Source organism: Myodes glareolus, chromosome 5, assembly GCF_982192425.1.
Source record: "Myodes glareolus chromosome 5, mMyoGla1.1, whole genome shotgun sequence".
Lineage (NCBI taxonomy): Eukaryota > Metazoa > Chordata > Mammalia > Rodentia > Cricetidae > Myodes > Myodes glareolus.
In genome coordinates, this window is record NC_142030.1 from 89,019,773 (window position 1) to 89,034,148 (window position 14,376).

The 14,376-nt window shown below is 53.1% G+C and overlaps 1 protein-coding gene across 2 annotated transcripts in view; it reads left to right on the forward strand.

The window, feature by feature from the left end:
• The first annotated feature begins 2,737 nt into the window (after positions 1-2,737).
• The window catches only part of Lgr6 (leucine rich repeat containing G protein-coupled receptor 6), a 120,128-nt gene continuing 108,489 nt past the window's right edge, over positions 2,738-14,376 (forward strand). The window contains exon 1 of one of the 2 annotated variants that reach the window (XM_085688206.2): positions 2,738-3,120. In XM_085688206.2, coding sequence (XP_085544332.1) covers positions 2,909-3,120 — 212 coding nt within the window. In that variant the 5' untranslated portion in view covers positions 2,738-2,908. The remainder of the gene's footprint in view (positions 3,121-14,376) is intronic. The other variant, XM_085688205.2, reaches the window with a different exon arrangement.

The window sequence follows — 14,376 nt, forward strand, 5'->3', positions numbered from 1 at the left end:
CGCTAAGCCAAGATCTGGGTCCCCTTTACTCATCATTTGCCACCCCAAATGTGTAGGAATTATTTCATTTTTTATTCCTCATCTTGTGCCACTTTACCTCCTCGTCTATCTGCCAGTCTCCAGGGCCCATCTTCAGCCACTGCAGGCCCCTTGCCAGGGTAGAGGTGCTACAGCCATATTGTGATCTTTAAGTAAGGAACCAGAGGTGGCTCTGGTCGGACCTGCCAAGTTTCCCGATTCCTTCGCTTTCTTCCTCTCTTTTATATAGGAAAGAATGGGAGGGATATGGGGAAGGGAAATACTAAAAGACCCCTCAAGGGAAAAGAAAAAGAAAACAAGGTGTGCGGGTGAGGCTATCTGTCCCAGATGCTTTAGGACTGGGCTGTGTACCATGGGATGCAATTGCCAGTGGTCTCGCAAGTTCCTGCCCACCTCCAAGTCAGACTCTAATGGCAGGGAGCCTGAGCACTGGCACCGATTGCCGCAGGAGGAGGTTATTTGGAAGGACACAAAGAATGCCTGACCCAACCACAGCAGTGCTCCTTTAAATGAATTTAGTTCCCTATCCTGTCCATGGGGGAGTGGCCAGGGTTCTCATTGGACAACCTGGTTCTTAGCAGTGTGCAAGGGGTTAGCAGATGGTCTGAGAGGGTCCTTCTCAGGCATGGGGGAAGAAGGGGAATAAAAGCTACAGAGGCCTTGGGAGGTAGTCAGTTTGTAGAATCCTTGGCTTATAGGCAGGAAACACGGGGTTTGATCCCCAGTGCCACATAAATGCATGGTAGCCTGTGACTATAATCCCAGCACTCAGGATGTGAAGACAAGAGGATCAGAATGCAAGGTCATCCTCAGCTACAAGTTTGAGGCCAGCTTGGGCTACAGGAGACCCTAACTCAAGAAACAAAAGCAAAAAGCTAAATAACAAGATTGGGGGGCTGGGCTGTTGAGATGGCTCAGCAGGTAAGAGTGCTTGGTGCCAAACCTGACAAGCTGGGTTCAATCCCTGGAACCCATACGGTGGAAGGAGGGAACTGGCGCTCACCAGTTGTTCTCTGATCTCCACGCTTACGTCATGTGTCACAGCATATGTGCTCACACTACCCGTACATAAGATAAGTGTGGCTTTCTTAAGCGGGGCTTTCTGTTATCCAGGAATGTTCCCAAAAGGACTGAATAGCAATGTTTTCTTCAGTTCTGCATCTCTCGAGAGTCCAAGGAATTGGCCCCTGGATGACCCTTCCATGGGCAGACTAGAAACTCAGCTCTGAGCTACTCAAGCCCACTTCAGAAGGCTGCTACAGGGGTGGAATCAGGCCCAAGTGTGGTTTTTCAGCCTTGCCAGGAGGCCTGAAGCATCATGGGTGGGAATAGTGTGTGTGTGTGTGTGTAGGGTAGGGTAGAGCCAAGGTGAAGGCATGGGATAAGTGAGATGGGAAATACAGAGGGGGGGCTTCTGCCTACAGGTTTGCATGGCCAAGGAGGGCCTTTCTGTGACCTTCCTAAGGGCTCATCTTCCACTTCTATCACTGAGGAGTCCTGGATGCAGAGTTCTTCTGGCTCCTTGATCTGAGAGGGCGACTCTCTCCTCATCAGTCCCAGAGTATCCACGAGGGATGGAGAGGGACTGATGAGAATGTTTGGGGTGTAGAAGTAAAGTATGGAAGGCATCTTGGCTTCTTTGAGATCCTCATGTTTCTGGTGTGGACCATGGGGAGTCAGGGCAAAAAGGGGCCCCAACCTGACCTAGTTCTACCCTGGGGCTTGACTCAACAAAGATATGGAAACCAGACAAAACGAAAGGACACACGAAGAAACCACCGCTAAATCCAGTGGAGCCTGAGAGCAGGGTCTTGAGATTTAGCCATCATTTCCCTTGCTCTCCAAGGTCCTGGGATGGATTATGGAAGGAGTTGGACCCTTAGGTAGCTTAGCTGCAACTGCAGCACCGAGCCTCCAGGTGGCGCCAGTCCACCGACTCGCTGGCAAGCTCTGGCAACCAGCTGTGGCAACCAGAGGCAGTCCACAGATCCTGGGTCCAGAGATCAGGGTGATCTTCAGACTTCAAATCTAACAGCCTACACGAGTTCATTTCCATGCCCTATGCATCTGGTGGAATCCACTTCAGTTTCTTTGTGTCAGGGCATGGTTCCCCATCGAGGGGGTCCTTCCTCATTCCTACTGCCAACCTACAAGGAACCATTCAGTCTAGGACCTCCTTCCTCCCCTGGTCAGGTTAGGATGCGGAGGAATGACCTGAGCGCTAGTTCTGAGGCTGTCCCTATCAGTCGTGTGACCTCGAACGTCTCTTTCTCTCGGGTCTCTCTTCCCTTCAACATAAAATCTAGTTAGCGGGACTGGTGTCTGTGGAACTCAGGTTTTTTTCTGAAGGCCTCCTCTGGTCTCTTGAGAGCCCGTGGTTGTTCCCAAAGTGAAGAGAAATTTTACCCCACAGTTGAGCCTGGGGGCTCTGGGGCACCTTTTCCAAACAAGTGCAGGTCTCTGATGTGCTGACCGGTCCTAGCTTTGGGTTTCTTTGGTTTCTTCGTCTCCCCCAACCCCCTGGATGAAATCCTGCCAGCCAAGAAGGAAGGAGGGAAGGGGAGAGAGTCACCGCGTAGAAAGTTTCCTTGACTCCTCCTCCTACCCCCCCTCCCGTGTCTCCCTCCCTTGCCAAGCCCAGCCTGTGAAACTGAATAACGAAGATCACTCAACAATGCCTGCCCCTCTCTGACTGCACCGTCCCGCCGCTGCCGCTGCCGCCGCACCCAAGCCAAGTAGAGCGAGGGCGGTCCCACCGACGGCGCAGCCCTCGGGCCCGCCCGGGACCAGGAGGTGAGCCGCGCGCTCACTGCTCTGTGCTCCCGCCCGCCCGAGCGCCCGCCAGGTGCCCCCGCAGCCCGCCGCCGAGATGCACAGCCCGCTGAGGCTCCTGACGCTGTGGCTTTGCGCTGTGCTGTGCGCCTCGGTGCTCGCAGGCAGCGACCCCCAGCCTGGCCCAGGGCGTCCTGCCTGCCCAGCTCCCTGCCATTGCCAGGAGGACGGCATCATGCTGTCAGCTGACTGCTCCGAGCTTGGGCTCTCAGTGGTGCCAGGGGACCTGGACCCCCTGACGGCTTACCTGTGAGTACTCACCTGTTTATTCCTGCTATTCCTGATGGCTGCCTACCCCACAAATACCGTTTAGTGCCCTGGACAAGAGCATCCCAGGAGGGCTCTTCCCGTTCCAAGTCTAAGATTGAAGGACTGGGAAGCAGAGGAGAGTCCTTAGGAAACTAAGGGCTAAGCAAGGAGTGAGCCAGGGCCTCTCGGCTCTTTCCCAGGTGCTCTCCACCCGCATAGGCTCAGTGTTGGAATCTAGGCCTGGCAAAGTGGGCTGTGAATCCTGAGGAAGAAAACGGGGGAACACGGGGCGGGGAGTCTCTTCCTTAGTTGTGTTCCCCAGCAGAAGAGTGCCCAGGAGGGTTGATGAAGGCACAAGTGTGAGGAGAGGGGAGTGTGCTCCAGATGAGTGGAAACAGGTTCCTCTACCATAGCAAGAACTGTCCCACTGAGGCAGGTGGTCTTCTTGAGGGGTCCCCCACACCAGCTCTCTTTAGAAAGGGATTCTGCCAGAACTATCTTCTTGTGTGGAGGTCTCCTGCCCCCTCCCCAGGCCTCCCTGAAGTCATGTCCCAGGAGGCTGAGTTAGAGACACTAATTTGTGGGCAGGCTCTGAGACTGAAAACCAGAGAAACATTTTTAGAGTCTGAGCTGGGGTGAGATGGTCTATGAAGGGGACCCTATTGGGGGTAGCTGTCTCGGAATCAAAGAACCAGAGGCTGGGCAGGAGTGGGTGGGGGCACATCCCAGACCACCTGGCTTCCACCGGTGTTTCCAGAGGAAGAAACCTTTGGCCTTCCCTGCTTTCCCAAGGAGGAAGGCAAGCAGGTGGAAAAGCCTGGGTAGGATTCCCAGAGCTCCCTCAGGCCTGGGAGAGGCTCTCTCATCCTTGGGGTCCTAGAACTGATGAGTGCCAAGGAAGAGGGAGTTGGACTTGTCCCCAAAGTCTCAGCAAGTGGCCAGGATGCACTGAGATGGGCAGAGTCCTGGTGAGTGTGGGGATCCTGAACTAGAGCCCTATAAGGCATTTTTCCCTATCTTTACAGCCCCCTTTGGATACTCTCCGTCATTCCAAAAGACACAATTGTGGGCTCAGGGAGTGAGGACTGAAAAGTACCCCTAATTCACAAGGGCAAACCAAGTCCTGTCCTGCCTAGGGGGTGAAGGGAGAGGTGAGCATAGGAGTCCACAGCAGAGCGGAGGGCACCCCAGCACCAGACAGAGTACAGGGGCTCTGGCCCACTCCTGAAATGCCCTCCAGAAGCCTCCATTTCTGTCAGTTTTACATATTAGCTATCTGTGCCATTGTCTTGTTAGAAGACAGGGCCGATGGCCGAAAGGAGTTTAGAAATAACTTCTGTTGAGCCTTCTTTCGGGACAGCAGAAGAGAGACCTCTTGCCTGTGTGAAAAGGGCAGAAGATACAGGCCCTTCCAGAGGTTGGCAGGTCAGGCCATCTTCCAGCATGTAAGATATTCTCGATTAATCTGTGGGCCTTTTCCTGGCAGGACTTGGGGGCAGAGGTAAAGAGTTTCACTTTGGGAATCTAAGTGTCCGACCGTCCACGCTGACAGCAGCTCCCTGGCACTCTGACCCGGTGCCCTCTGATGTGAGGCATCTTTGGGTTAGAGGAGGTGAGGGTTTCTGAGCTCTTTCTGAGCCCTCCTAGGTGTTAAGGAAATTCTTTTAGTCTAAGGCTTAAGAGTGTGTCTGAGGGCAGAAGGAGGACACGCTGGGTCCAGTGGTGATGTAGGGAATTGTATGGCAATATCCATAGTGTTGGAGGGAGGGGGAGCGGACTGTCTCTCAGGCCTTGGCTGTGCAGGGGTCCCAAGTGGGTGATGGAGGAGGGACATCTGCTGTCTGCAGGGCTCAGAGATGAAGTCTTCCTTCTTTGCTTCCTCAGGAGAATTTTGCATATCACGTATGTGTGTGTGTGTGTGTGTGTGTGTGTGTGTGTGTGTTTGGATTTGTGTCGGTGTACATGTGTGCTTAGGTACATGTGCAGTGTGTGTAGAGGTCAAGGGTCAACCTCAGGCGTTGCTTTCCAGGAGCTGTCTGCATGTCTTTTGGAGACAGTGCCTCACTAACCTGGCACTCGCTGAGTGATCTGGGCTGGCCGGCCAGGTAGTCCCAGGGATCTGTCTTCACTGCCCCACACTGGAACCACAAGTGCCCACCTCCATGGCCACTCATTTGCATGGCTTCTGGGGTTAGGAATCAGGGCCTTCGTGCCTATGCATCAAATATATTATTGTTCTGAGCTCCCCTCCCCCCAGACTCTGCAAAGGCATATGAAGGTAGGGAGAGATGAACCTCGAGGAGCCAGGTCAGGGATATCTTGGGGCTCCTTTCTTTCTTGGCAGTCTTTGGACTCGCCTGTTGGCTATGGAAGACACTGTTGGTTCCTCTTATGGCTTCCTTGAAAGAATCTCAGTACAAATTACTTGACATCTGCTTTCCACCCCGAGATGGTTAGGTTTCTTCCTAGCCTGTACTTGTCATGAAGTGGCTGCCTCCACCTCCCTCCATTCCAACTTCAGGGGAGACCAGAAAGCCTTTATTTCTATTTACTTGAGGTACAAGTCCAAAATTCACGAGCACTCTGGGGCCCAGTGCCAGCCCTGTTTGATCAAAGTTAGGAGTCATTTATACACAGTTCTTCAGATGTCTTTAGAAGGGCTCCCCCACACCCTCAATGGAGCGAGAGACTCAGTGAAATGTGCTGGATTTTGTGTGTCTTCCTGCATGAGGCGCCTTATGGAAAGGGATGGAGGGGAGGACGGAGCCCCTGGCTCTGGGACACTGCAGCTTGTGTCATTGTGAATGAGAAGAGTCGCTGTGCTACCCAGCACATATGAACACAGAAATATACATGTAGCAGATACTTGCTAAGCAAACAGAGCCTGAGGAGGGGAATCTGGGGATTTACATGGAGTCCCCCCAGTGCTGAGAAGTGTTGGGGAGAGTGTTCTGGAAGCATAGTTGTAGCTCTGGCTGCAAACACTCAGAGGCTCCGACATGGTGATTGCCCCTAAGCACCCACTTCTTTCCTCATCGCTGCCAGGGCTTTTCACTCTGTGCCAGGCTGCTCACTGCTTTCTGGGAATCCACTCCCTTCAAGCTGGCCGTGATAACTACAGGATTTGTGTGAAAGGTCAGGTGTGCATGTGTGTGCATGAGCACACTTGTGTGTGTGTGAGGGTGTGTGTGCACACACCTGTGTGTAGGTAGATTCGGGATAATTAGCATTCCTCACCACTGCCTGGCTATGTCTGCAGCCAGACAGATGGAGGCAGGCTATTGGAAGAACAGAACAGAAGGGTTCAGGATGGGCATTGGTGTGAAAGGCTGTGCTCGGTGAGTCTGAGTGAGTTTATTGGCACCTCTGTGACTTGGTTTCCCCGTCTATAAGTGAAGCTAAAACATGTATGGATTCACTGAGGTAGCGTCTGCAGGGGGTTTGGTAGCTGGTCTGTAGGGTGGAAAGAACAGAGTTAGTAGTGTTGACATTAGGGAGCCAGAGTCAGGAGGCAGTTTTCTTGGAAGGCTTCCTGGAGGAGGAAGCCCTGGGCTAGCACTGGAAAGCTGAGAAGCAGCCTGCTACGAGAGTTGTAGGGCAAGTCTCTCTGCGTGTTGAGGGCTGTGGCAGAAGAGTCACTGGCAAGGAGACAGTGGTGGCTACCCTGGGGACCCAGAACTGCTTCACTGCTGCCCCCAACAGCAGGTACAGTCTTGACTTCACACAGTGGGAGAGAGGGACCAAGGGAAGAGCCCAGTCTGCCCTCCAGCTTGCCCGGCAGGGTTCCCAGAGGACTGTCCGGGTGAGCAAGCAGAAGACCATGTGGCCTCAGCTGGGAAAGCATTGGACCCAAGAGGGTGTGTTGAGGTATCACTGTCAGCTCTCTTCATCATCTCGGAGGCTCGCTTTCTGGTCAAGCCTCTGCTGCCTCTCCAGCAGACTCTGAGCCGACATACTTTCGCTGGGAAGCCTGGGTACGCAAGTTCTAACCCTGAATTCCTCTGTGGGTGGGAGACCCTAGCTAAGTCCCAGGGGTTCTCTGAATTTCTGTGCCCCACATTTGGCTGCAAAATAGAAAAGGAGAGGCAGAGAAACCCTGGGTCCTTTGCTACCGACGATGTGGAACAGGGTGAGCTCGGCGAGAGGGCTTGGCAGTTGGTGGGAAATCGGGGAGAGAGGGGGAGAGCCCAGACAGCACCCAGACCAATGCGGAGAGGAGAGAGCAAAGGAGGGGTGGAGTAATTCCAGGAAGTGGTGTCCCCAGGGCCCTCCCTTGTTGAAGGAGCCTGGGGGGTTGCTGCAGGAGAGTGACTGTGTGGGGGAGCTGACACCCCAGTTCAAAGGAAAGGCAGGAGACAGCCTTAGGCAAAAAGAAAAAGGAAACCTCTGGGCTCTGGCAGCAGTGGGCACGGGCGCGGCTGGGTGGGGCACTGGCGGAGAAGAAAGCCTGGCTCAGAGAGAATTGGCCCCCAGCCCGCCCGGCACCACCACCTTCCCCCTCCCGTGAGCTCTCGCTCTGGATGGTCCCCTGTGCCACAGCTTGCTTCCTGCACTGGCCCAGGCCCACAGGTGACAAACGATGGACAGCGCACAGGAGCCGGTGTCCACTTGGGTGTCCCTGGGTATTGTTGGTAGGATGCCAGGCTCTGGAGACCGCCAAAGGCAACCCTGACGTTGGGCGGGGGGAGCTCACCCCAGGCCCAAAGTTTCAATTTCTTAGCCTAAAATGGAAACACTACTTGTGTCTATCTAGAAGGGAGGTCCCGAGGAGCAAAGGGGACGGGGAAGCGCGGGTGGCACTTTTCATTGCACAGACACTTAGGGAACATTGACTGTGATGTTTCTGTTCCTCTCAGCACTTTTAGCTACAAGTGCCCCCTGAGGCTCAGAGAAGGGAACGCTTGTGATCCAAGAACTCCATCTTTTGGGGCCTTCAGAGGGTTCCTCTTTTCCACCACCTTTCCTCACTACATCCCTTCTGCTGACCTTCAGGGAACGGGACTTCCAAGGAGCCGAGCTGCTCCTGGGCTCTGGGCTGGGTGATGGAGGAAGTGACCCTGCACACAGCCTGGAGGGGCAGCAGCCAAGTCTACCTGATGGGAGACTCTCCAAAGGGGAAGAGTCTGGGCTCTCAGGTCAGGCTGCCCGGAGAGCCAGCGTTCTCCTCAGAAGTGGAATACGTTTTCTTGAGGATGGTTTGAGGAAGGCGGCGGGGTACTGGAGCCTAGGCTCAGTTCCTGCGCTGAGCATGCCTGGAAGGGCGTGGAGGAGCCTCCTCTTTGCTCATCCATGTTGGACTGTGTGACCTTAGGTCAGTAACTGGTTCTACTGGGAGCAGGGCCAAGGACAAAGAGTCCTTCTGGGGCTTTGGTCACCTTGGGAAGGTGCAAGAGTAGGAGGTGGGGGAACACTTGCCACCCCTCCCTCTCCTGGAAATAACTTCTGTTAGCCAAACTGGACGGACTTATTGACTTAGGGACTCTCAGAATGGTAGGAGCCCCCTTTGCACTCACTAAGGAAAAGGCAAGACGCAATTTCTAACAATAATTCAGGGCTCCCCTGCTGCCCTTCAGACAAGGGAGAACAGGTCCCAGGAGGAGAAAAACAGCCGAGAAGCCAAACTTGGGCAGTGAGCAAAGAGTTATTTTGGAAGCAGTGAAAGGACATGGTGGGGGGAAAGCTCAGGGCTTGGCACGGAGCCCCCCAGAGCTATGCCAGGGCAGGCCACAGCGACGGGCTGGTGGCGGGCAGGTGGGGGCTGGGCCGGCCACTCAAAGACAAGGTACCTCCAGAGGAGAGCTTTCCTTTGTGTCCCTTCCCAGCCCTTTCTTAGCTGCCAGGATCTGTCTCCTCCAGAGACCTCCAAGGGATGAGTGCCCCCTAGCAGGATCAGAGGCCCCCCCGCTGATAATGAAAATGTGGCCATGGCAGCTCTGTGTACCTGGCTTTCTGCCGCTCCTGTCTGCTCCTAGGTCACAGATTTTATTCCCTTGATTGTGACCTTATCCCAGAAGTACCCTAGTTTGTCAGGAAGGTCCATGTTTGGGGCCCAGTCAGGATGACACCAGAGAGACTTACTTAGGATTTACTATCACCCCCTAATCAACCATTGCAACCCCCACCACTTCCTGGTTAGTTGCTAGGTGGCAAGAGCTGCCTTCAAGGACTTTACCTAAAGCACCTCTTATAAACCCTGTGAGGGAGGGGCTTGTGTGAGGCCCATCTTGTCATTGAGGAAAATGAGGTTTTTAGAATCTAAGATCTGGTCATGTCTGATGCTGGTGTTTCCTCAGACCAAAGTCTCCCTCTCCAGTTTGGATAGTGCTTCCTGGACATCAGCTCTGGAGGGCTCTGAGCTCCACAAGGACAGACTGAATTCTGAGCCTGTTACTACCCCAGGTCGAGCAGCCTCTGAAATCCTGTGTCCCGGCTCCTATTTCTGAAGAGGCATCGATGCTTTGAGCCAATCCTCTCTCATGCACCGGCAGTGACTTCTAGGGACCCAGTTGTGGTAGTTTCTTGAAGGGGAAGGTGTTGGGGTTCAGTACAATTAATGTCTTAGTTAGGGTTTGTTATTGCTGTGAAAAGACACCATGACCATGGCAACTCTTACAAAGAAAATATTTACTGAGGTGGCAGCTTACTGTTTCAGAGGTTCAGTTCATGATCATTGTGATGGGGAGCATGGTAGTAGGCTGGCAGACATAGAGCTGGCTACATCTTGACCAGAAGGCAGCAGGAAGTCAACTGACAGTCGTACTGAGGGAAGCTTGAGCAGAAAAGACCTCAAAGCCCACCCCCACAGGGACACACTTCTTCCAAGGAGGCCACACCTCCTAACAGTGCCACTCCCTTTGAGGGCCATTTTCTTTCAAACCATTACAGAGGCATAGCTAGGGAGGGCAAGACACTCGCTGGAGTATACATCATCCTCAGTGTTGTCAGACACCTACTGTGTGCCGAGTCATCTGTGAGGCAGCAGCAAATGGTGATGCGATTAAGGGAAATGGGCCAAGTGTTTATGGAGCCTCGTCATCCTGGGAGCACTCTTGGAGGAGTGTTGGTGAGGTTGGCAGGTGCTCAGAGAGAGAGAGAGAGGCCTTGTGTGGTGAGGGAAGTCAGAAGAAGGGGCTGAGCTTGGGACCAGAGGACCAGAAGCATTTTATCCCTGTAAGCAGAGATCCCTGTAAGAGATAAAAGAAAAAGCCTTGAGCCCTGGGTGAGCATCCAATTAAATTGTGATTTCTTTTCGTTTTGTTTCTGAGACAAAGTTTTGCCATGAAGTCCAGGCTGGCCTTGAACTCACAATCCTCCTTTCTCAGCCCCCTGAAAACTGGGGCTTACATGGGTTCCTCATATACCTAAGCACACATTGGTACTTTGTTACACTTTCTCAATGGCCTTTTGTGCACCATTCTCTGAGGTAGGACGTCCCAGAGCAGGACCCTTTGTTTCTTCTTCAGGGCACACATATAAAATAAACAAAGCAGTTCAAGGTGTTTATCAGCTAGGGTTATCAACTGTGCTTCTCTGTACTCAGGCATCATCAACCCCAGGCAACATCTCAACATCTGGCACATCTGGAGCCACTGCTGTAGAGGAAAGAACTCTTACGCGTGCAAGCGTGTGTGTGTGTGTTTGTGTGTGTGTGTGTGTGTGTGTGTATACTCACCAGGGATTGGGTCCAGGGCCTTGCACATTCTAGGTGAGTACCACCGAACTTCATTCCTAGCTTTTGGTTTTGAAGTTTGTTTTATTTTTAGGTCTATGTGTGCTTGCATGTATATCTGTGTACTGTGTGTGTGCCTGGTGCCCACAAAGGCCAGAAGAAGGCATCACCCTGAGACTGGAGTCACAGAGAGTTGTAAGCTGCCAGGTGGACACTGGAAATGGCACCTGGGTCTTTCAGAAGAGCAACCAGTGCTTCCTCACCACTAATGCATCTCTCCTGTCCCTACAGCTTTTCAAAACAGGTGCTTGTTATGTAGCCTAGACAGACCTAAATCCCGCCATACCCTCAACTTAGCCTCGCGAGGGCATGCACGGTCCCATGCCTACGGATTCTTTACCTCTTTCAGCCTCTTTCCATAGCTTCAAAATGGAAATAGTTACACTGAACTCTGAGGCAGACATTTGTAATTTGGCACAGTGCTTGGCACACTGCCACGGCTGGCACAAGGCAGCTATGTTAGCAGGGATTCTGGTCTTCCCTTGGGAGAGGCGTTTGGAAGAAACGGAGTCTGGTGTGAAGGGTCCTTTGGCTCACCCACTTCCCTCTGTCTGCCTAGGACTTTGCTGAGGGTGACATCCTGCGGGCTAGCTCTAGAACACAGCTCCTCTTTCCTTTCTCCCTGCCACTCATCCCCTCCCTTTTGCCCTTAGAGGTGCTGGAGAAGGTGGGAGTGTCCCTGAGAGAGTGTCCAGACTGAGGCAGGTGGCAAGAAGGTGCTGAGTGTCTCCCATTGCACTGGTGTCAGGGATTTGGACGTGGTCCCCAGGCCCAAGGCCAAGGCCAATGGCTAATCCAAGGGAAAGAGAGAGGAATGGTGAGATCAGAGCTGCCATCGTGGCCTCTCACCCTAACCCAGTAGAGTGCTGGGTTCTCTGCAAGGGGAAAGAGGGTTTCCATCTATCCGGGAACATACAGGGGAGCCAGAAACACAAGTCCCAGTGTACCAAGGTTGACTCCAGCCCCAGAGTGACTTGAGTTGAAGATAGCTCTCCGCCTGTTACTACTGGCTCCCGGGGAACAGGCCCAAAATGGCTGCTACATGAAAGGCATGTCCTAGAGAAAGAAGCCTTAGCAGGTTTCGTTCTGCTACGCCTCCAGATCCCACCACCGGCTGTTCTCATGCATGGTGTGGGTCAGGAGGGTGGGCTGCAGCCCAGTAGCATGTGAATTCTACTGACACCTCTCACCTTAACTCCCGCAGTTCCCCTCGGTCCCCTTGTTAATGGCTACTTGAACTCAAGGCTGCCATGGGGGAGCGCTCACTCACTCATTTGCTGCACAGGCATGGGTGGGATGCTTGCTCCCCACCAGGCACCGCACAGGGTTCTTCACATGAACTTCCCACGTGAGGACACAACCATTGCTATCTCCTCTTTCCGACGAGGCTCTGGAGACCCACAAGGGAGGGGGGGGAGCCAAAGCGAGGTGAGCTTGGACTCCACAGTCCATGCATGTGGCTCCTCTGCCCCTGAGGCTCCAAAGGGAGTGATAAGAGGAGCACAGATAACACACAAGCGGCACCTTGTGGGGAGTGAGAAGTGCAGGCGGCAGGGCCTGATAACCACACGCAGCAGGGCAGAGGGCGGACAGCTCTGCTGAACTAACGGATGCCTTATGTGGGAATCCCTGGAGAGGCGCTTGTGGTGCGAGAGAAAAACCACAGGCCCCGGAGTAGACGTTCTACGCTAGCACTCGTTTGCCAGGTAGTGTAGTCTCTCCTGATGACCTGCAGGAAGTGGGATCCTGCCTAAGGGAAGAGCTTTTCACACAGGGAATGTGATTTTGTTTCCCATGAGAATATCATGACGTGGTATTACAAACCCTTTGTGTGGGATATTGCTGTCTCTCTGATGGGCCTTTTTGCCATCAGATTTGGACCTTCTCTGCAAGAAGGATTTTGTTTTTGCTTTTTGAGACAGGGTTTCTCTGTAGCTTTGTAGCCTGGATTTTCAGACAGTTGTGAGCTGCCATATGGGAGCTGGGAATTGAACCCAGGTTCTCTAGAAGAGCAGCCAGTGCTCTTAACCGCTGAGCCATTTCTCCAGCCTCTTGTTTTTTGCTTTTCAAAACAGTGTTTTTCTGTAACTTTGGGGCCTGTCCTGGAACTTGCCTTGTAGACCAGGCTGGCCTTGAACTCACAGAGATCCACCTGCCTCTGCCTCCCGAGTGCTGGGATTAAAGGTGTGTGCCACTGCTGTCAGTGGAAGGAAGGAATTTTTAAGCCCTGGCCATCCTTTTTCTTTCGCCTGGGAGCCTCCTGCAGGCAGGGCCTCTGTTCTAAGTCCCATTTTCTCAGCCATCCTTCACTCATACTTGCGGACCCACAATACAGGTCTCTACCTGCAGGGGACGCTCTCGATAGGGCCACAGGCAGTTCACCTGTAAGTATTTAGTCTTTGCTCCCTTACAGTCTTCTCCAAATCTGGGGCAGCGGGGGTGTTTGGGGATGGAAAGGCTGGATCAAGTGTCTGGGATTGCAAGAGTTGAGTCAGGGAGGGGCTGTAAACAGATCCTGTGCCGTTATGGTAGACACAGCAGGTTAGGAGGCTGGCAGGAGACAGGGAAGGAAGGCAAACTATTGTCTAGGACAAAAGCAAGAGAGAATTGGGACAGGACCTGGGCTCTCATCCTGCTTGCCTGAGAAGAGATAGGAGCTCAGGACCCCAGAGAATTGAGGTAACTGGCTCCACCCTGGACCCCAGCCCTCCAGCAGGGTTACCTGGAGGTAGAACCTGCCAGTTGGGTGACTTGGCCCAAGTCTCTTAGCCTTGACCCCTCCACGCTCTTGCCACTTAGCACCGAGCAGGACCCGGTACTCTGAAGGGCCCTGACTTGGGTTAGTGCTCTGCTACTGCCATATGAGAGTGATGGTTTTGAAATGAAGGAACTTACCTTTTCATTTTGCCCCGGATCCTGCCAAGTATGCAGCCCCCTCTGCTTGTAGGGCATCAGAACCTCACGATCTGGTTTGTAGAGCGAGGGTGTTTGTTGCCTTGACCTAACTCCCATTCCACGTAGTCATCTGTTCGGTCTGTCCCTGAGTGTCCTCCCTCCTATGGTCCAGGGACTGTCTAGTGTATACAGTTGTTTCTCTTACTCAAGAGGAATGCATTCCAAGGTTCTCCAGTAGCTGCCTAAGAGCTCAGATAGTACCGAATTCTATGTACTCTGTACCTCCACATGATGGATCATAACTTATTAATTAAGCATTGAATGATATCACCCACAGTGACAATAAAATAGAACAGAACAATTATAATGGTATAATGAATGCCCCGTAACTTATAACGCAATAGACACATTACTTTCCTGTAGCCAAGACAGTGACCCCTTTGCATCTGATAATTGGGATCCTTCCATGGGATGTCACAGGGCAGAAAAGTGAGCCTCTGTCAGATGCACCTGAGGGGTCTAGGGCTAAAGAAAGACTGGGCATCCCAGGTGATCTTTGGTTTAAGAATGGCATCTGCAGGGGGCCGGGGCTATGGAGTGTGTTGCACTGAGGTGGGCACAGGGACACACCT